This window comes from Exserohilum turcica (genome assembly GCF_000359705.1).
Source record: "Exserohilum turcica Et28A unplaced genomic scaffold SETTUscaffold_1, whole genome shotgun sequence".
Classification (NCBI taxonomy): Eukaryota; Fungi; Ascomycota; class Dothideomycetes; order Pleosporales; family Pleosporaceae; genus Exserohilum; species Exserohilum turcicum.
In genome coordinates, this window is record NW_007359914.1 from 2,390,189 (window position 1) to 2,409,017 (window position 18,829).

At 54.8% G+C, this 18,829-nt stretch overlaps 7 protein-coding genes across 7 annotated transcripts; 3 read left to right on the plus strand and 4 right to left on the minus strand.

Annotated features, from left to right (window-relative positions):
• Positions 1–56: 56 nt before the first annotated feature.
• SETTUDRAFT_18531 (uncharacterized protein) lies at positions 57–1,144 on the minus strand (the record flags this gene model as incomplete). The annotated part of the gene is made up of 2 exons (XM_008021908.1): positions 57–713; positions 830–1,144. The coding sequence occupies 2 exons, from the start codon at positions 1,142–1,144 to the stop codon at positions 57–59; spliced, it is 972 nt and encodes a 323-aa protein (XP_008020099.1).
• A 372-nt stretch (positions 1,145–1,516) lies between these two features.
• SETTUDRAFT_133749 (uncharacterized protein) lies at positions 1,517–2,273 on the minus strand (the record flags this gene model as incomplete). Its single annotated transcript, XM_008022709.1, has 1 exon — positions 1,517–2,273. One exon carries the CDS (start codon positions 2,271–2,273, stop codon positions 1,635–1,637), a length of 639 nt encoding a protein of 212 aa, XP_008020900.1. The 3' UTR covers positions 1,517–1,634.
• Positions 2,274–2,836: 563 nt separating this feature from the next.
• On the minus strand, positions 2,837–4,117 carry SETTUDRAFT_162432 (uncharacterized protein). Its single transcript, XM_008022710.1, has 4 exons — positions 3,912–4,117; positions 3,724–3,857; positions 3,143–3,674; positions 2,837–3,090 (listed from the first exon to the last, which is right to left on the minus strand). The coding sequence occupies exons 1-4, from the start codon at positions 4,056–4,058 to the stop codon at positions 3,040–3,042; spliced, it is 864 nt and encodes a 287-aa protein (XP_008020901.1). The 5' UTR covers positions 4,059–4,117; the 3' UTR covers positions 2,837–3,039.
• Positions 4,118–4,429: 312 nt separating this feature from the next.
• On the plus strand, positions 4,430–7,464 carry SETTUDRAFT_113926 (uncharacterized protein; the record flags this gene model as incomplete). Its single annotated transcript, XM_008022711.1, has 4 exons — positions 4,430–4,549; positions 4,615–4,727; positions 4,777–5,151; positions 5,205–7,464. 4 exons carry the CDS (start codon positions 4,430–4,432, stop codon positions 7,099–7,101), a joined length of 2,505 nt encoding a protein of 834 aa, XP_008020902.1. The 3' UTR covers positions 7,102–7,464.
• A 3,187-nt stretch (positions 7,465–10,651) lies between these two features.
• On the plus strand, positions 10,652–12,336 carry SETTUDRAFT_162434 (uncharacterized protein). Its single transcript, XM_008022712.1, has 4 exons — positions 10,652–10,771; positions 10,834–10,890; positions 10,942–12,117; positions 12,167–12,336. The coding sequence occupies exons 1-4, from the start codon at positions 10,697–10,699 to the stop codon at positions 12,191–12,193; spliced, it is 1,335 nt and encodes a 444-aa protein (XP_008020903.1). The 5' UTR covers positions 10,652–10,696; the 3' UTR covers positions 12,194–12,336.
• Positions 12,337–12,708: 372 nt separating this feature from the next.
• Positions 12,709–14,035, plus strand: SETTUDRAFT_133764 (uncharacterized protein; the record flags this gene model as incomplete). Its single annotated transcript, XM_008022713.1, has 1 exon — positions 12,709–14,035. The coding sequence occupies one exon, from the start codon at positions 12,709–12,711 to the stop codon at positions 13,969–13,971; it is 1,263 nt and encodes a 420-aa protein (XP_008020904.1). The 3' UTR covers positions 13,972–14,035.
• A 96-nt stretch (positions 14,036–14,131) lies between these two features.
• SETTUDRAFT_113937 (uncharacterized protein) lies at positions 14,132–16,257 on the minus strand (the record flags this gene model as incomplete). Its single annotated transcript, XM_008022714.1, has 1 exon — positions 14,132–16,257. The coding sequence occupies one exon, from the start codon at positions 16,255–16,257 to the stop codon at positions 14,179–14,181; it is 2,079 nt and encodes a 692-aa protein (XP_008020905.1). The 3' UTR covers positions 14,132–14,178.
• Positions 16,258–18,829: the final 2,572 nt, after the last annotated feature.

Here is an 18,829-nt window from a genome sequence, read left to right on the forward strand (position 1 = left end):
TCATGTCCCATTTTCTCATTCTCATTCTCATTCTCATATCCTCACAATCGCCCCTTTCAAGCCCCGCCACTACCCTCGCTCTTCCTTGCCCTCCCCTTCGCCCTCTTGCGCGCCTTCCCGCTCTTCCCCTTGGTCAGTTTGACTGGAATCACGCCCGCGCGCTCATACACCATGTCGAGTGCATTCAGCACATCGTCCATGCGCAGCACGGGATCGCGATCTTCAGTCTGGTCTTCCTCGGTGCGCAGCGCTACAGCTTCGCTCAGGACTTCGCAGGCGAGTCGCGGTTGGCCGTGTGTGCATGACGCGAAGAGCGAGAGCGCGGCGAGCGTGGCGGGTGCGAGTGCTGATGCGTGCGTTGTGGATGTGTATTTTCCGGTTGACGGCTTCATGCTTGGGGGGAGGAGTGCGTCGAGAGATATGCCCCAGCGGTCCTGGATAAGAGTTTCGTGGGGGGTGTTGGATGTGCTTGGTTCTGCTTCTGATTTCCCCTTTCCTTCTCCTTCTTGTTCTTGTTCTCCCGCTGATACCGATACTGATACTGATGATGGCAGTGGTGCTGCTGACGCCACGCTAATATCGCACTGTTTTATCGCTACCATTTCCGCATGCACGGCTGCATACGGGCGGGTGATACGCATTTTATTCCTTGATGACGGCTTCGTCACGCTCAAGCTGAGTATATGCTGGCTTTTTTCGTGGTCGCTGAGATTCTGCTTGCTGTTAGTATTACCTCGCACCTCGCACCACCTCGACTACTTCCATAAATGGATGTTTACACAGAGCAGATAGTCAGAAAGAAAGTGAAAGAAATATAAGGGGCTCTTACCACCCACTCCTCCCCATACCCCTCCACATCCGGATCCACATCCGCCTCTTCCTCTCCCGCATACAATACGTAGCTGTACACTGCATCCGGCAACATGACTTCATCTTCGTGCGCGGCAACTAGCACGCGCTCGTCTTCCTGCAGCGTCTGCGGGTCGCTAATGTGCCGCGCGTCGGTTGTGTAGAGCGCTGCGTACTTGATGTCGAGGGCCAGCCGCACGCCCTGCAGGACTTGCTCGGGTTTCTGGTATGCGCCGATGACGAAGCCGTCGATGGTTTTGTGCGTGGAGGGACAGTGCAGTTGGACGCGACCCATGGTTTGGTTTGGCTTGGTGCGCTGTCTCTTTTATGATGTTTTTTATTGGATAGGATTTTGTTGTGTATGTGGTATTGGGAAGTGCGAGTTGCGCGTTTGCAAGTGCAGATTGTGGGTGGGTGAGTGCAGAGGCGAGGCGGATAGGTGCAGCGTCGTGATATAAAAGTGAAGGAGGAGAGACTAATAATTTAGAATCTGAATACACAGCGCCATTGGATGCACCGAGGGCTTGTTTGCTCACCGTGATGGGTGAAGGAGAAGTGGACTTGCAGTCAAAGAGATAGAGAGAGAAGCTGCAGATGCATCAAGCAAGTACTTCAAGGGGCCGTGAAAGCTGCTGCCTTCACATTGCGTGTGTGAGTACCCCGTTTTCAACGGAAAGTCGTAGAATCCCTACATCCTTTTTCTTATTCATCCAACAGTGTACATGCCCGACAAGGCCGACCGAGCCGTCTCAAGTTCACAGCAAACAAACAACACCACCACCACCTCACTTGGATCCGCCAACCTCAATCTCCACACCATCTTTAAACTGCGCCTCCAGTGCCTCCTCGCCACCCTCAGTCGTCGGCCTGCACACATACCCCGCCACACTAACATCCCAGTCCTCATCGGCCAGAAACCAAGTGACCTCTCTGAGCGGGCGGCGCTCAACCTCGTTGCCCGCCGCATCCTTCACAATCCAATAGATCCACAGACTCTTGCCCAGCACGTCTTTCTCGCGCCGCGCCTCAATCGTCGCGCCGGGCTGCGCGCCATCCACAAACTCGGGCATCGGCACCAGCGACCAGTCGGCCCACGTGTCGCAGCCCACCGTCGCTACATACGGCTTTCCGTAGTAAAACTCAATCCCCGTTTTCACCCATTTGGTCGCGTTGGCTGGGAGCCCCGGTTTGGTCAGGTGCAGCAGGAGTCCGGCTTGGTCGTACTGGCGCAGCTGGGCCGAGGGCGGCAGGGCAAAAGTTAGTCTTGCGCGTTGGAAATCCGCGAGCTTGTAGGTGGGCAGCTGCGCGGGATATGTCGAGGCGTTGAAGGCGTTATGCGAGGGGGGCTTGCGCCAGATGTCTGTTCCGGCGGGGGCAGAGAGCGTGAAGGGCTCGACAGTCGTGGTCGTGGTGTTGGTTGACATAGTGGTGGCTGCAAGGGTGAGGTGTATCAAGAAGCTGAAAAGCATTGTTTGTTACCGGCTCATGAAAAGAGATACAATCACTGGCCTTTTTATACTTTGTCAACTACACGTGCGACCGCGACCCATACATAGGCTACATCCACACCAGCCCTGTGTGATTGGCAGAATGTCGGAAGGCATTTTAGTTTACGTGCGATCTACCTCTGCCATACCCAGTTACCTGTACCCTCACTTGCAGTGGTTTCGGAATCCCAGACCGGTACTCCGATGCTATTACACACCACAGGGACGGTAGCGGGGGATCAGGGCAAGAAAGCGGGGTATCTTTGAGCGACGAAATGCGAGCTTGGTGTAACGCTAACCGTAAGCTTAACGATTCTCACAAGGCATATGTCTCGACACCCTAGAGAGCTTGCTTCAACGGCTAATACCCCATGCTGTGAGTACCAAGGTTTCGTCGATAGTGCGAGGTGGGTGGGACGCGGCTTACCACAACGGGTGGCCGAATGCGAGTTTTGCTTGGCATATGGTCATCAAGGCCAACGACACAGAAAAACAGGATGGAGGAACTCAATTCCCGCTGGCACCCGCCGGACACGTGTCTAAAGTTACAGGATCTTCTGCAGTCCAATGGGTAATTGTTTTTAGTAACTTCACTTGGTCTCTCAGCGGAGGTCAGCACCAAACACTCAACCCTTCACTCCATGTTGAAAGTGCGCCGGCACATTCATTCGCAGGTATTTACAACTCAGATGCTCAAATATTTCTATTTCTTCTCCTCTTTCGGTGGCTCTGGCTTCGGTGTTGGCAGCTTGAACTATTCTTTTGTTAGGCATTGGAACCAAAGAGTAAACTGAGGCTAAACTCACGTTCTCTGGCGTGAGATCGTCACCCGGACCAACCTGCTCCCATGCAGATGAACCACCGCGGAAGTTCCTGAACGCTTGCGTCATCTCAAGAGGCTCCACGACAATTCTCTTCTTCTCCTCGTCATATCGGATCTCGGTGTATCCCGTCATTGGGAAGTCCTTTCGCAGTGGGTGTCCATCAAAACCGTAGTCTGTCATGATGCGCCTCAGATCGGGGTGTCCCACAAAGAAGACGCCAAACATGTCGTAGACCTCGCGCTCGTACCAGTTGGCACCATCGTAGAGATCGCACAGACTAGGCACCGGGGTCGCCTCGTCAGCGTACGTCTTGACTCTGATGCGCGAGTTATGGCGGATGCTGAGCATGTTGTAGACGACCTCGAAGCGCTGGTCTTTGGTGGGGTAATCGACGGCAGTAATGTCGGAGATTTGGGTGAATTCGGCTGCGGTGTGGTACTTGAGGAAGGTAAAGGTAGGGATGATGCCCGCGGGAGGGACGTAGATGGTCAATTCATCTTTCCACACCGAGAATCTGCATGACGGTCAGAGCCTGCTCTGCACCCCGAGATTGAGAGACCAACTGTTGGACGTATTTGGGCAGGCATGACATGATGTACTGTCCGTACTTGTGCAGCGCCTCGCCCCTCTCCTTGTAGTGGTCTGCCGGGTTGACCACCGGGGCCTTGAGCTTGCCGACGTCGTCGCGGGGAGCAAACTGCCAATGCCGTTAGAAGGGACAATTCATCTCCAGCCATGTTTCTTTGCGTACCCGCATGTTGGGTGTCTCCGAAGTGGTTCCCGCAACTTCCTTGGCCCGCAGAGCCGTCGAGGCAAAGGTGCGCACCGCATTGCGGGAGCAGCTCGTGGCGCGGACGGCGGCGCCCAATGGCCGGCCAACAGCGAGCCGCATAGCCATGATTTGCGAAGAGGGTGGAGTGAGGCGACGCGATGCAGCGGAAAAAGGCGACTTGGGGTGGTGATAGCGTCGACGTCGTGAAGTTGGTAGCTCAACCCGCGAGACGCATGATTATGTAATAGCGTCGAGTGGAACCTTGTGTCCCATCACGCAGGTGCAGCCTCTTAACCCCCATCACCTCGAGTGGATCTCTCTTACAGCGACAGCGACAACCCGGCCGGCGTTTATTTGTGCTTCAGCGATTTCCTTCTGGCCCTGCAAGTGCTCCACCCCCAGGCCCTTATCCCACCCCCGCATTTATACCACGACTGCCCTCGGGCGCCACCGTTACGCTCAACACCGCTGCGTGCACTACACACCCATCTTCCGCCATGTCTCGGATGCACCAGGACCAGTTCGTCGACGATGACGAGGAAGAGTGCTGCCCCCTCTGCGTCGAGGAGTTCGACTTGTCAGACAGGAACTTCCGCCCATGTCCCTGTGGCTACCAAGTGCGCTTCCCTCGCCAAAACTCGGTGAAGGCACCCGGGGCCGCCATGCTAACACGCGTCGCCAGATATGCCAGTTCTGCTACAACAACATCAAGACTACCATGAACGGCCTGTGCCCCGCCTGTCGCCGGCCCTACGATGACTCGACAATCGAGTGGAAGACCATCTCTCCCGAAGAGTGGGTCCCCTGTTCCCCTCACTCTTCAACACCCTCTGACATTGGGCAGAATGGCACAGCACAAACAACAGATTGCGCAAAAGGCCAAAAAGAATGCACAGATGCGGCAAAAGGAAGCACAGAAAGCCGAGGCCGACTCGCTCAGCCGGAAGCACCTGTCTGGCCTACGTGTCGTCCAGAAGAACCTAGTGTACGTCACGGGTCTCACGCCGACAATACGTGAAGACGAACTGCTCAAGACGTTGCGCGGCGATGACTACTTTGGTCAGTACGGCAAGATCTTGAAGATCGTTGTGAGCAAAGCCAAGGAGAATGCACAGCATCAACAGTCTGTTGGTGTCTATGTGACCTTTGCTCGCAAGGAAGATGCCGAAAGATGCATCAACGCCGTCGACGGCTCGCAAAACGGCGATCGAGTGCTGAGGTATGCGGCCACTCTTTGTGCCATGTGTCATCTACTCAGCTCACGTCTTACAGAGCACAATTTGGCACGACCAAGTACTGTTCGGCCTACCTCCGCGGCGAAACATGCAACAACCGCAACTGCATGTTCTTACACGAGCCCGGCGAAGACAACGACAGCTTCACCCGCCAAGACCTGTCCATGATGAACTCGATCCAGACCCAACAACCGTCCCAATCCTCGACGTCCCGGGCTGCGCCTCCCGCTCATCAAGGGCCTGCTGTTGCCGCTGCAATACCAATGCACAGACAAGATAGTACAGATACTTCGAGTTCGATACACGACGCACCTGGCCTACCCGCCACTGCGAACTGGGGCAGTAAAGCAGTCTTGGAACGTCGTGCAAGTCGTTCAACAACTGCTTCAAATAATGCTAGCCCCATGGTCACGAATGCAGTACCTGCACAAGCGTCAAAAGCACCCAAGCCAACAGAGGCACCAAAAAAGAAGGGCAAAGAGAAGGAGAAAGAGAAGGAAAAGGAGAAGGAAAAAGAAGAGGACAAGGACAAGGACAAAGAAAAGGAGAAGGAAAAGGAAAAAGAAAAGTCTCCACCAGCATCAACTTCCGCAACGTCACAGTCCACATCAACATCTTCACCCTCCACACGACCATCCAAACCCCGCAACAAGGATTTCCCAGACTTGTTGAAGATCATCTGCTCGCCCGATTTTAAGTTTGTTTTCTCAAGTGCTATTCTGTCAGAGGAAGAGTTGAAGGCCATTACCGAGTTTCCTCAATTGCTCGATCCCAATGGTGGTGCAAAGCGTCGCGCCATGAAAGAAAAGGAAAAAGAACTTGCTGTACTGCGGGAGGCTGAAGCTGAAGCCAAAGCAGCATCCCAGCAACAGGCGCCGGCTGCTGAACGCGAGGACAATGAGGCAACGGCAGGTGGTAGTTTGCAACTGGGCGGAGAGCCTGAAGACGGACCCGAACCCAGCACCAACCACCTCAATCAGCATGCGATTGCACCGCCTGGCCAGCAAAGCTTTGGTGGAAGCCTGTTCGGGCAAAGCACGCCTTTGGCAGAGGACTTTAGCACTCTTGGGTTGAGCAACCGAGGCCTGACACCGCAGCAACAACAACAGTTGCTGCTCTCTAACTTCAAGTCTGGCAACCAGTCTACCGGCCTCATCGGCAACATGCAAAACGCGCAGGCCCAACAGCATGGAATGACTGGAAATGCTTCGAGTCATAACAGGCACACTTCTCGCTTCAGCTTCGCCAACGACAGCACTTCGGCTTCTGCGAATGTGCAGCCTGTGGCGAACCAGAAATTGATGAGCCAGCAAAACTCAATGATGCCCAAGAATGCCAATCAGTTCAACCCAATGTCCCAGCATCAGCCTTTGGGTGGACAATTCTTCACCAACGTGCAAGGACCACCTCCAGGACTAAAGCCTACTGGCACACCTCCTGTCAGCGGAACTGGTATGTTCGGTCAAGGTCACGGCTTTGCTACTGGCGGTCTGCCCTACGGGACAGGCGCCACGGCAAGGAACAACAGTGACGCCATGTATCAGGATCTGCTTCGCAGCCGCAACATGGATGGTGGTTCTAGGCTAGCTGATGCTGGAAAGCGTGAGTCAATGTTTCCTTCTTTTCTCAATCAGCACCCCACGACCTCCACCCCTGCCCCTGCCCCTGGCCTTCTAAGCTTCCCTTATGGGCCTTCGCCTGGCGCTTACCAGGAGTCTGGTTCGCAGAAATCCAAGAAAAAGGGCAAGAAACATAGGCATGCAAACACTTCCTCGTCTGGAGGAGGTGGTCTTGCCGATGTTCAGGACCCGAGTATCTTGCAGGCAAGGCTGCACCAAGGCGGCATGACTGGCCAGGGCCTGTATGGCCAGGGTCAAGGCGGATTTTCTTCGCTTTATTCCAACAACAACTACGGCGGCGCTGGACGATGGTAGTCGTTTTATTCTTCTACATATTGGTTGGCCTGCTGGCCAGACATACTGTCTTAGTACGATTTGGAACGGTGGCTGCATGGCGTTTTGGTTTATACAGCGACTGCATCGGCACACATTCGGTGCTCCGACACTGGGATGCCTGGCGTTATGATTGGGCTTCACGGTCACTTGTCGCATTTCTCGACACGGGCATGTCTTCACGGCACTTTTTTTACCTTCACGTTTCCTTCTTATCTTACTTTTTGTTTTGTCATACCTGGGTGGTTTGCGCTGTCCTGCCGATGCAAAGGTCAGCTTCTCTCGTCGTCTTCGTCATGGTCACCGCATGTACGTAACTACCCCTCCTGCCGCCATCAAGTCGGCATGCTTACTTTCTAATACAGAGGTGGCTTTGTACTATTGTCTTGCCCTTCATGTGACGAAGATGCTCGAGAGACAACCTTTGCAATTTGATGTACATTACTGTTTTGTCAGCACCATCTTGGCCATCGTCCGGCGACCGCTGTGGTCACCACAGCCCACTCTCGTCGTTGAGATTGTTTTGAGCCACGTGGAAAGACTATACTGACGTCGTGTAGATGAGGTACCGCTCAGTGCAGAAGAGCAAGCATCTCTCAATGTCGATGCCCTCGTTAACGACAGCGATAATGAGCCTATACGAGGCATGCCCATGACTCCAATGAGCAGCCATTTTCTCGAATATCCTCGTCGTTCCACTCCCAGCATACCGCCTGGCTTTACCGCTCCAGCTATCCCAAAGGCCGTCATGGATGAGTCGCGTGTCCGACCTGCATCTCGACCAATGTCCCGGACTACTTCATCCACCATCACACCGGCTGTGCCAGTTGTGCCAGTTACGCCAATCCGGATAGCGACACCCAGCAGGGCTGCTACAAATAAGCAAAAGGGTGATGCTTCCGAGCCGGCGACTCCCAAGGCAGCCACTGCTTCAGCCAGAACTCAGCCCACAACGCCGTCGAAAGCTTCAACGCCCAAGGAGGCTGCCGTTGCACCACAAACTCCCAAGGAACCCACGCCAAGAGAGGCTTCTACGAGAGCCAAGGGTGAGACTGAGACTCCAAAGAGCACGCCGGATACAAGAAAGTCGGCTTCAGAGATGGTTACCAAGGATACACCAAAGACAAAGGGCGCCAACAAGAAGAACCAATCCCAGGTACAAACTACTCCCAAGAGGGAGCCACAGAAAGAACCGGTTCACACGCCGGTTGCCGTTGCAACACCCACATCTTCGGCCAAGCGACAGCCCCCAGGAAAGCTCGACATTGTAGCGGCGACGAAAGTGCCGGCCAGTGAAGATTCACCAAACGTTGGACCAGGAAAGGTTGACTCCCAGACGAAGAACGATCGCTCTGTGCCGGCAACAGCAGCCAGTTCGGTGCCTCCAAGTCCCGCTGCAGCGGCAACAGGATCGCCAATCAAGCGGGCGGGAGCGCCGAGGACTTTGCGTGTCGTGGCAACACCAAAGACTGAAGTGCCGCCGCCCTTGTCTGCGATATCAGCACCGTCTCTGCCTCAAATACCCACTGTTGACAAGCTTAGGTCCAGGCAAGCAAGCATCGCCTCGGTGAACCTGCCGGGCACCCCTGCAAGCGACTTGATATCAGATACCGCTTCGATAACGTCAACATCTATTTCGCGCGCAAGCTCTCCCCCTCCCGTCGCTGGCAAGGTTGGGACTGCCCCTGTGAGGAAGAAGACCAAGTCACAGGCCAAGAAGGACCGACAGGAACGCAAGAAACAGATTGAAGAAGAGCAGCTGGAAGATAACAAGTCTGACGTCGAGGTTGTGCAGGCTCCTATCGTTGGTCGCAAGAAGAAAGCAAAGAAGCCATCAAGCAACGCTAAGCCCGCCGTGACAGCTACCAAGAATCAGGTGGCATCGCCCAAGCCCGCTACGGTCGAGGAAGAGCACCCGGACCCGCCAGTCGCTGCAACGCAAAAGGCGTCGCCAGTAAAGGCATCGGCTGCAGCTACCCCTGAGCCGGAGCCAGATCATGAAGACTCAAAGGACAAACGCGAGCACACGGCACAGTCGATTGTGGCTGATTTGCAACGGACAGGAGAATTGCTTGCGTCTACTCTTGAGTTCTTCAAACCGCTCTCGTCGTCGCTTACCCACACGTCTCGCAACACGCAGGCAGGCAGTGTCATTGCGCCTCAAGACTTGAAACTACACTTTTCAGAAGCCGACCTAGAAACATTGGCGAAAAAGAAGCCACTTCGTGTCAACAGCCAAGATGGAAAGCCTGACTCGAGAACTCTGATCACTCCCGGTGGGAAGTTTTTCTGGGGGCTCAGCGAAGAGCTGGAAACAAAGGCACTTGAGCTTGAAAAGCGCATCGACGAACTCAAAGGACCAGTTCGTTTCCACCCTCGAAAGCAGGGCGCACACGGTCATGGTCTGGCTACACAGCCCAACGATGTTCTTCCAGCCATCGCGACGGCACTCAAGGAAGCAGGCAAGAAGCTAAACACTAACGGTGGACAGCACATGCCGAGACTCGACGGCCAGTCTGGGCTATTGGGCTCAACGAACCTTCCTCTACCGCCAGTGCAGGGACAAGAGGGGTCTGGTACACAGGTCCCGAGTCCACAGCAACAGCAGCAACAGCAGCAGCAGCAGCAAACACCGGCCGATGCTGGTGGCTACCTCAACCAGTATGTTCTCCCTCGCACCGACAACCCGCCGCCCAACCAGCCACGTCCGGAGATGGCTGCGGTAGGCGGCCCACCTGGCGCAGGCACTGCGAACATTTCTGTCAACGCAAACCGATTTGCCAAAGCAGCCAAAGCGGTGGTCGAAGGAGGCGCAGTGGGAAGCACTGAGATTGATGGCATGGGATTCATGGCTGCTGACAGACTGGGTGGCGTTTTCGTCGAGGGCCTTGAAGCACTCGTGGGTGCAGGACTCGGGTACCAGCCAACACAAGAATTTGGCCTCAACCGCAATGGCAACATTACACTTGGCCATGGTGGAGGGGGGCTCGATATGCAGGGCTTGATGAATGCGATTGAAACCACGGCGGGCATGGGTGGCTACAGCGGCAACGCGAGACGAGGAAGAGGCAGTGTGCTAACCATGGAAGAAGCAGAACAGGCAATGCATGCAGCGAGAAAAGAGCACGATGTGCTAGAGAAGAAGCTTGCTGCGCTCATCAAGAAGAACCGGAAACTGGCAATGGGGGCTGCGAAGTGAGCAAGCCAGGGTGTGTGCGGGGGGCTGGTGAGAACAGTCTTGGGCCCCAGCAGTAGAAGCAGTACGACAATAGCATATGTAGCAGTAAAGACAGGCGCTTGCATCATGTGACGATGGCTCGTGTCTGCAGCGATATATTTGTGTCCAGACTAAAGAGAGTCGAGTACAAAAGGGGTGAAGTTGAGCTGGGCCGACTCCGCCGATTCGCCGAGCCAGCTCACCGCCGACGTGGGCGGCTACATGGCAGGGTCCCACCAGCTTGTTCGTGGACAAGGCCAGATTCGCAATTGCTCTAGCACCACGCTTCTCCTGCCTCTGCCTTCTGTGCAGACTCTTCCGCCCCTCACACGCTCACTGCGCACCCGAGAAGACGTCGAGATGAGTCTGCAGCCGCCGTCGCTCGCCATGCGCTCCAAGTCGCCGTCCGGCGGCTCCACCAAGGCCGTCATTCTGGTACATGCTGCCCCAGCCCCAGCCATGCATGTCCCAGCCGTGTCGTATGCTCACACTGCCAGGTCGGAGGCCCTTCTCGCGGAACCCGGTTCAGGCCGCTGTCCATGGAGCTGCCCAAGGTATGCGCCGCCGCCTGCGACAGGCCCGCACCCCGCTGATGCTGCCAACAGCCGCTCTTCCCCGTCGCCGGCCACCCCATCATCGAGCATTGCTTCCGCGCAATCACAGCCGTCCCCGACATCAAGGAGGTCTTCATCGTCGGCTACTACGAGGAGTCCGTCTTCCAGCCCTTTATCAACAACGTGTCGACCAACTGGCCCTACCTGAGCGTCAAGTACCTCCGCGAATACCAGGCATTGGGCACGGCCGGCGGGCTCTACCACTTCCGCGATGTCATTCTCAAGGGCAAGCCCGAGAAGCTGTTTGTGCTCAACGCAGACGTCTGCTCGTCGTTCCCGCTCGCCGAGATGCTCAAGCTGTTCGAGGACAAGGACGCCGAGGCCGTCATGCTGGGCACACGGGTCGCCAACGAGGCCGCCACCAACTTTGGATGCATTGTCTCGGACGCGCACACGAAGCGCGTGCTTCACTACGTAGAGAAGCCCGAGTCGCACATCTCCAACCTGATCAACTGCGGTGTCTACCTCTTTGCGACCGAGTGCATCTTCCCCGCCATTCGCAGCGCCATTAAGCGACGGACCGAGCGCCCACGGCTGCTGTCGTACCCCTCCAACGAGAACCTCGAGTCGTCCTTCTACCAGAACGAAGACGACGACGACAGCAAGGAGAACGCCGTCATTCGCCTGGAGCAGGATGTCCTGTCAGATATTGCCGACAGCAGGCAGTTCTTCGTTCTCGAGACAAAGGACTTTTGGCGCCAGATCAAGACCGCTGGCTCCGCCGTCCCGGCAAACGCTCTGTACCTCCTCAAGGAGTTCCAGGCCGGCTCAGAAGAGCTCGCCGCTCCCTCTGCAAACATCCTGCCCCCTGTCTACATCCACCCCTCTGCTCAGATCGACCCCACAGCCAAGATTGGCCCGAATGTGTCCATCGGCGCCCGCGTCGTCATCGGCGCTGGTGTGCGTGTCAAGGAGTCTATTGTGCTTGAGGACTCTGAGATTAAGCACGACGCATGTGTCCTGTACACCATTATTGGCTGGCACAGCAAGGTCGGCGCGTGGGCTCGTGTTGAGGGTACACCAACACCCGTTACCAGCCACACAACCAGCGTCATTAAGAATGGCGTCAAGGTCCAGAGCATCACCATCCTCGGCAAAGACTGCGTTGTTGCAGATGAGGTCCGTGTACAGAACTGCGTGTGCTTGCCATACAAGGAGCTGAAGAGGGTAAGTTTGCGATTGTGAAGAGACTGAACTTGACTAACACGCTCAACAGGACGTTGCGAACGAGGTCATCATGTAAATTGGTGTGGTGTCGACGGATGCGATTGATCAATGTTAATGAAGGGGCAATATAGTCATCCGTAGTGGACGACCAGGAAAATGATGCGTCTGATGCCTCTGATGTTACTGAATGAAGCAATATACCACCATCTATGGGAATTCCCAGTCAAGCACTCTCCAGACCAGAATAGCAATGATGATCTTGCATGTGATACGGCCAGTGGGTCTGCGTTGTCGGTTTCCGTCTAGGTTCTAGGGTACGTGTCTAGACTCAATGGGGTATCGCCGCTCGGGCATTCGATGTTCTTAGTTGCACCGCCCACTGCTATCATCAGCTTGCCAAGTCACGCGACATCCAGATCACATCGTCACATCGCGATAGGCTTGACTACTTGGATAACTGGATACCGGCAGTTGATCTACATCTGATACACGCGCAGAGAGAGAAGACATCCTTTTGGTAGTACGCCCACGTATCAGGATCAGCCCACTATCAAGTCAATATCCAACAAAGGCCGTCTCATTGATTTAGAAATGTCTGATATGGAGGCCGCTCTGCACACCGCACAGCACACACAGTCCAATGGCGCTCCATCTGTGCCTCCCACAAGTCTGAATCCCACACCCGAGACGGGAACCCGGTACGAGCGGCCCATTGCCGCAGCACAACAAGACGGCCTCCCCATCATTGACATCTCGTCCTTCATGGACCCCAACGGCAGCCGTGAAGCGCGCAGCATAACCGCCAAAGCCATCAACGCCGCCTGCATAAACTACGGCTTCTTCTACCTTACCGGCCACGGGATCCCGGAGTCCAAGCTCAACGACATCATCTCGCTGGCCCGCGAGTTCTTCGCTCTCCCGCTTGAGGAAAAATGCAAAATCCAGCGCTTCGATGCTGGTAGCCCGCAGGGAGGCGACGGCGCCCGCGGATACCAATGCCTAGGCGAAAACGTCACGAATAGCCTGCAGGATATGCAGGAGGCTATCGACTGGTACCGTGAGTGGCCGGCGGACAAACGCGAGCCTGGCGATGGCGGACCGGGGAGCGTCAAGAGTCTCCAGGGCGTCAATTTATGGCCTGAGCGGCCGGAGAGCTTGAGGCCCATGTATGAAGAGTATGTGGAGCGTGTCATGGAAGTGGGGAAGGCGGTGGTGCATGCCATGGGTGTAGCGCTGGACTTGGGACCTCCTCGATCTAGTACTTCTGATGGCAGTGCTGTAGACGAGGAAGACGAAGAGATCTTTGTGAGGAACTGTAAGGATTCCTTTTGGGTTATGCGTATGATTGGGTATCCGCCACTGTCTTCGCCTCCTCCTTCATCTTCATCCAGCAACAAGAGCAACAACAACGACGGCACGACAAACCCAGATACAGAAGACATATCCCAATTTTCCTGCGGTGCTCACACAGACTACGGCTGCGTAACCCTCCTCCTCACGGACCCCACGCCCGGCTCCCTGCAAGTCCAGCTGAAAAACGGGTCGTGGCTCAACGCCGACCCGCTCCCCGGCGCCTTTGTCGTCAACATCGGCGACATGATTGAGCGCTGGACCAACGGGCTGTGGAAAAGCACGCTGCACCGCGTCATTCACCGCGGCACGCGCTACAGAGTCAGCGTCCCGTTCTTCTACGAACCCGCGTTTGAAGCCGTCGTCAGGCCGCTGGACAAATGCGTAAACATGACGGTGCGGAGCACGGGCGACAAGAGAATTCATGCTGGAAGCACCTATGGCGAGCACTTGCTCACTAAGGTGTTTAGTAATTTCTACTATAGCAAAAGGACGGATTGGTGAATCGAAATTAAAAAAAAATTCGACGGCGGAGTACTGATGTGTGATCAACTTTGATATAAAGCGCTTATATACATATACATGGACATTACACATTCGATTCATGACGCCTTTTTCTCGTTTCTCGGGGTAAAATAGCACTTGCACTTCCACTTCCACTTCCACCACTACAACCACCACCACCACCACCACCACCAGCAATAGCCTCTTCTAAACACCACCCTTGAGATAATAATCAAGCGGATACCCCAACCAAGCGCACTGCTCCACATCCTGATACCCGGTACTTTTACTGGGCCAATCCAAAAACCGAATCTCATCTCCAGCTTCGCGCGTCGCATCCACAGTCTTCCACTCTCCGAATCTTCTCGCGCCCTCGCTCTCCCGCGCATACCCCCTCACATCGAGGTAGCTGCGCGGGGGATTTGGATCTGCGCTGCGGATAAACGCGGCAAAGTAGCCCGTGGTAAGCTGTTCGCTCCAGAGATCCTCGTTGTCGCGGATGGTTTTCAGGGTGCCGAAGAGCCAGGCGGTTTCGGAGCCGTGGAGTCTGAAGTAGGGGTTTTGAGGGTTGTTTTGCAGCGGCCCGCCGAGGTTATTCGGGTCGTAGCCGCCGGCTGTGCGCTCGAATTGGTAGAAGTAGGTTTTGCTGAAGGCGCGGGATTGGGCGGCCGAGTAGACGGTGGATTGGTCGGCGCAGCGGAAGGTTTTGTCTGTTGCGATGCGCTGCGAGACGTTGAAGGAGTCGAGGGTTAGGTTGCCCGTGTTGGTGAAGGGGAAGAGACCCGAGGCGATGATGCGCTGGGCCCACGTGCTGTTGATGTGGAGGGCTTCTTGCAGACCTTGGGTGTAGTTGGAAATCGGGGTTTTGGGATACGTGGAGAAGGAGGCGCCGTCGTCGCGCACAACGCCGAACATGACAGGGATGTGGGCGGTGCTGGCATTGCGTGTGGTTAAGATGAGGTTCGACGTGTCGACGTAGGTTCCGTCCTGCACGACGTAGCGGGCTACTGTGCTGAAGTTGACAATGGACGTGGCATTGGCTTGTGTGAGACAGGTAATCTGGGTGGACAAGTCGGTGCTGTTGCAGCCTGCGGCTGCGAAGATTTGCTGGCCTGCAACCTGGTAGCTTTGTTCGATGGTGTAGTAGGTCGAGTATGTGGTTCCATAGTCGCCCTTGAGGCCCAGGGTAACACCTCCGCCGAGATTCGACAGGGCGATTGCACCTTGGAACTTTCCAACGGCTTTGGGTGAGCCCAGATGCACACGCACTGAGCCTGCGCCCGCAGAGCCACCAGCAATAGTGATTCTCTTAGGGTCACCGCCAAACGAGGCAATGTTCTCAAGGACCCAATCGAGGGCCAAGACCTGGTCCTGGATGCCAAAGTTGCCCTTGATGTCCGTTCCAGGAATGGCGAGGAAACCAAGGGTAGAGAGACGGTAGTTGATGCTGACAACCACCATGTCCTCCTTACTGGCTAGGTTTCCGCCGTCGGTGAGGGGGTCTGCCCCGCTTCCGCCTGTGAAGCCTCCACCATGAATCCAGAAAAACACTGGCCGGAGGTTTTTCTTGGAGCCAACCTTGGGAATGTACGGCGTCTGGATGTTGAGAAACAGACAGTCTTCGCTTCCGCCACTGCCCTGGAGACACTGAGAGCCGTACTTTGTCGCTTGGATAGTCTGACCCTTCTTGGAGTAGGGAGAAGAGTACTTGAAGCGCTTGGGTGTATCCGCATAGGGGATACCAAGGAAGCGGAACGATTTTTGATTGCGGTAGCCGACAAATGTGTTGCCTCCAGATGCCACGGAGACAGTGCTGCCGCTAACAGGTCCGGCACTCGCTGATCCATTGTTGGCGGATTGCGTGCACAAAACTGGCAGTCTTTTCTGAGAGTCCATGGAGGAGTAGGTCACACGGCCGCCCACTGAAACAACTCCATTGTCGATATGGTAGCCCTTCTCGGAATCGGTATATTTAGCGTAGTCCTGGTATGAGAGAGCATCATTGAAGTCGGCCTGGTATTGCTGAAGAGTAGCCTTGGTGATGAGCTTCTCGTTGAGCGTAGCGCAGGCTGCAGCTGCGCTGGCCTGGGGAACAGGGTCGAGGATAATGGCTCCAATGTGGTTCTTGTCGTCTGATCCGTTCAAGTTGTTCTGGTAGACGAGTGTCAAGGAAGACTGTGCATTCGACACACCGGGAGTGATGTTCACCTCGGCCACAGGTGAAGCTTTAGAGACAGCTACCAAGCCAGCTGCAGCAGCGGCAACGAAGGTGGTGAGTATAGTCATCTTGGATGTCCAAGCCAGCGAGGAGACTTGGCCAGCTGCTGAGGTCTCATTTTCGTGCATCCTGGCCTTTTTATACAACACCGGTAACCCGGATGGCGTCCGGGTCCCATATGAACAACCGTAGCGCCCGCTCTAGTGGGTGGTTGTTTGCAAGAGGCTATTCAAAATAAGCCTTTAAAGCGGGTTTACCCCAGGAATCGATTAGGTAGATCGGTTTCTAGGCAGGGGCACTGGCAAAATACTGGAGACCGTGGTCACGATGTCGCGGATCGATGCAGTAGTCGTGCTCATCCGACACTTTTAGCCTAGGCATTGTGACATCCTGGACTCCACGCGAGGTTTCCAGAGCTCTTTCAGGACGAACGCGTAGCCGCCGACGAATTGTCATAGAAGATAGCAATGCCATAGGTGTAGCGATGTGCATTGCAGCGATGTCATTAGGGCCGCAGTTCGAGGTCACGACTAATGCCATTTAGCCGTTTAGCCATCATGTACGGTGGCTTTGGGAACGGTATCATAGACCTAACAGTGTTGCCGGGGTTAAAGTGGAGTTTACCTGGGGCCGGTTGTGGGGTATGGGTGCTTAAATTCGGGGTTGTAGAAGGCTATGTGTAAGGCTGGATGATGTGCTGGGGCGGGGAATTGGATAAAACAGGGATTTGCGTAACCTAGTTTAGCTCACTGTTGTCGCCCCGGAGCAACACCTCCCACTCTTCTTTTCAGCAAGCTTTCTCAAACTCGCGACAAAATAGCGCAAGGAGATTGTATTTTCAATCCAACGTAAAGGCATTGAGTCGGGTTGCAAATTGCGCAAGGAAGAGGTATGCGTTGCATATTGTCAGCATGTGCGGCTCTGGCTTTTAATGGGAGCGTTGCGATGCTCTGATCTTCTTTTCTGGAATGCCGTCTTTTGTGTCAATGATAAAACCCCGGTGTATTTGCTGCCGGAGTCATTTTCTTTGCTAATTCCCGGGCTCAACGAATTTAAGTTGGCGCAAAATTGGTGCGGGTTGGCGCACGTTGGCAGCCGTTGGGTGCTTGTCCGGATACGAGTGGGAGATGAACTGCGCATTTAATGCCCCTCGACGTGTTTTTATGACGTAATGCCATGACAGTTGATTCTCTCTTCTTCTGCCTGAATAATGTCCCTGAGGCTCAGCTTTTAGGAGCAACGTGGCGTGACACGCTAGATGTGTCTCAACTGAGCCTACATGTCAAGTCGCTCTCCTGGGGGCATTCGGGCCATATATGTTTTGCGCTCATATGTCCTCAGCACAAGTTATGCCGAGGTCTCAACAACCGTACCGGATTAATGCGTCCAATACTGTTTGAGTCCTGTTGTGGCGTCGTGGCGCAAAATTGAAACATTATATCAAGCATCTCAATAGTAAAGTAGAACCTTATTTGCATCCTTATTTGCATCTATCATAGGGGGCTTAGGCCAACACTGCAGTTTCACTGTACGATCCGGGCCTGAGAAGGAGATGTCAGCATGAGGGAGCAACGTTCCGAGATTGGAACATAGCCACAGTGTATAGAAAGGCCATGGGTGTCGCCAGGTACAGGCCGCATAATGCTACAGTAAGCTTTTGAGCCAAGCGCCTCTGAACATGTGTTCATGCAGGTCGTCTTGTGTTACTCATCCTCGATATTTTGATGCCCAGCTGAATACACTGTTAACCGATCTCGGATAGACTGTACCTATGCATCATTCACAACAGTCCGAATGGCGTCTGTGTTGCTCTCCGTTACTAATCCCAAGGTCAAGGCGTTCTATAGCTCAGCCACGGCGACAGCTGGGCGAGTTGTTGATTTATGAACATAGGCCGTGTTTGGTGACATCTCTGATGCGTTCTATGTTTAGCGTTAATGAGTAAGACGGAGACAGGCGCGAATCTCTGATTGTGGAGCGGCAGCTAACCAACCACGGCGTGCTAGTACATGGATGGCTGTGACAGCCAGCCACAGTCTGGGTGGCTCCAACGAGGACTATCAGTATCCGAAGTGGACATCAAACAGCCACATAGGAGGTGTTGCGATTTGCCGACATGTCGGCAATGTCGTTTGATGGCTGTGCAGACATAGGCTGCGGCACCAAACAGCCGAACGAATGTGCCTTTGAGTCGCGTATACACCATGCGCCACTGTCGGGTCTGCAGGCCACGTCAACGACTACTACTAGAAACATCTTCGCAAGCTCCCTGCGCGGTCACACTGGCAGTGCTGTCATACCGGTAGACCGCCACAATGCCGTCGGCGTCCGTTTGACCTGCTGGTAAAGCTCGGAAGCTCGGATCAAAAACAACAGCAGCTGTCAGGACGGGGATGGGATAAGTTGCGATCCGATATACGCGGGTGAGACATATTACTATTCCGACACATAATTTGCCGAGTTGTCCAATAGCAAAACTGGATGTTAGTAGGGTGCCTAACCACGAAGCCACACGGCCTTGGACAAACACACAGCGATCTGCGCGAAAAAAAATCAGAAGACGAGAGGCCGGTCCGCAAGTCGTCCGAGCGCGGGATGGAAGAGAGTAAGAGTAGCAGGCAGTGCAGCTGGGAGGACGGC

Coding starts and splice junctions, on each gene's coding strand:
- SETTUDRAFT_162432 (XM_008022710.1), bottom strand. CDS start 4,058: ATGGCTATGCGGCTCGCTGTTGGCCGGCCATTGGGCGCCGCCGTCCGC. Junction 3,675..3,723: donor CTGCCCAAATACGTCCAACA/GTTGGTCTCTCA, acceptor ACCGTCATGCAG/ATTCTCGGTGTGGAAAGATG. Junction 3,091..3,142: donor ACGATCTCACGCCAGAGAAC/GTGAGTTTAGCC, acceptor ACAAAAGAATAG/TTCAAGCTGCCAACACCGAA.
- SETTUDRAFT_162434 (XM_008022712.1), top strand. CDS start 10,697: ATGAGTCTGCAGCCGCCGTCGCTCGCCATGCGCTCCAAGTCGCCGTCC. Junction 10,891..10,941: donor TGTCCATGGAGCTGCCCAAG/GTATGCGCCGCC, acceptor TGCTGCCAACAG/CCGCTCTTCCCCGTCGCCGG. Junction 12,118..12,166: donor CATACAAGGAGCTGAAGAGG/GTAAGTTTGCGA, acceptor CACGCTCAACAG/GACGTTGCGAACGAGGTCAT.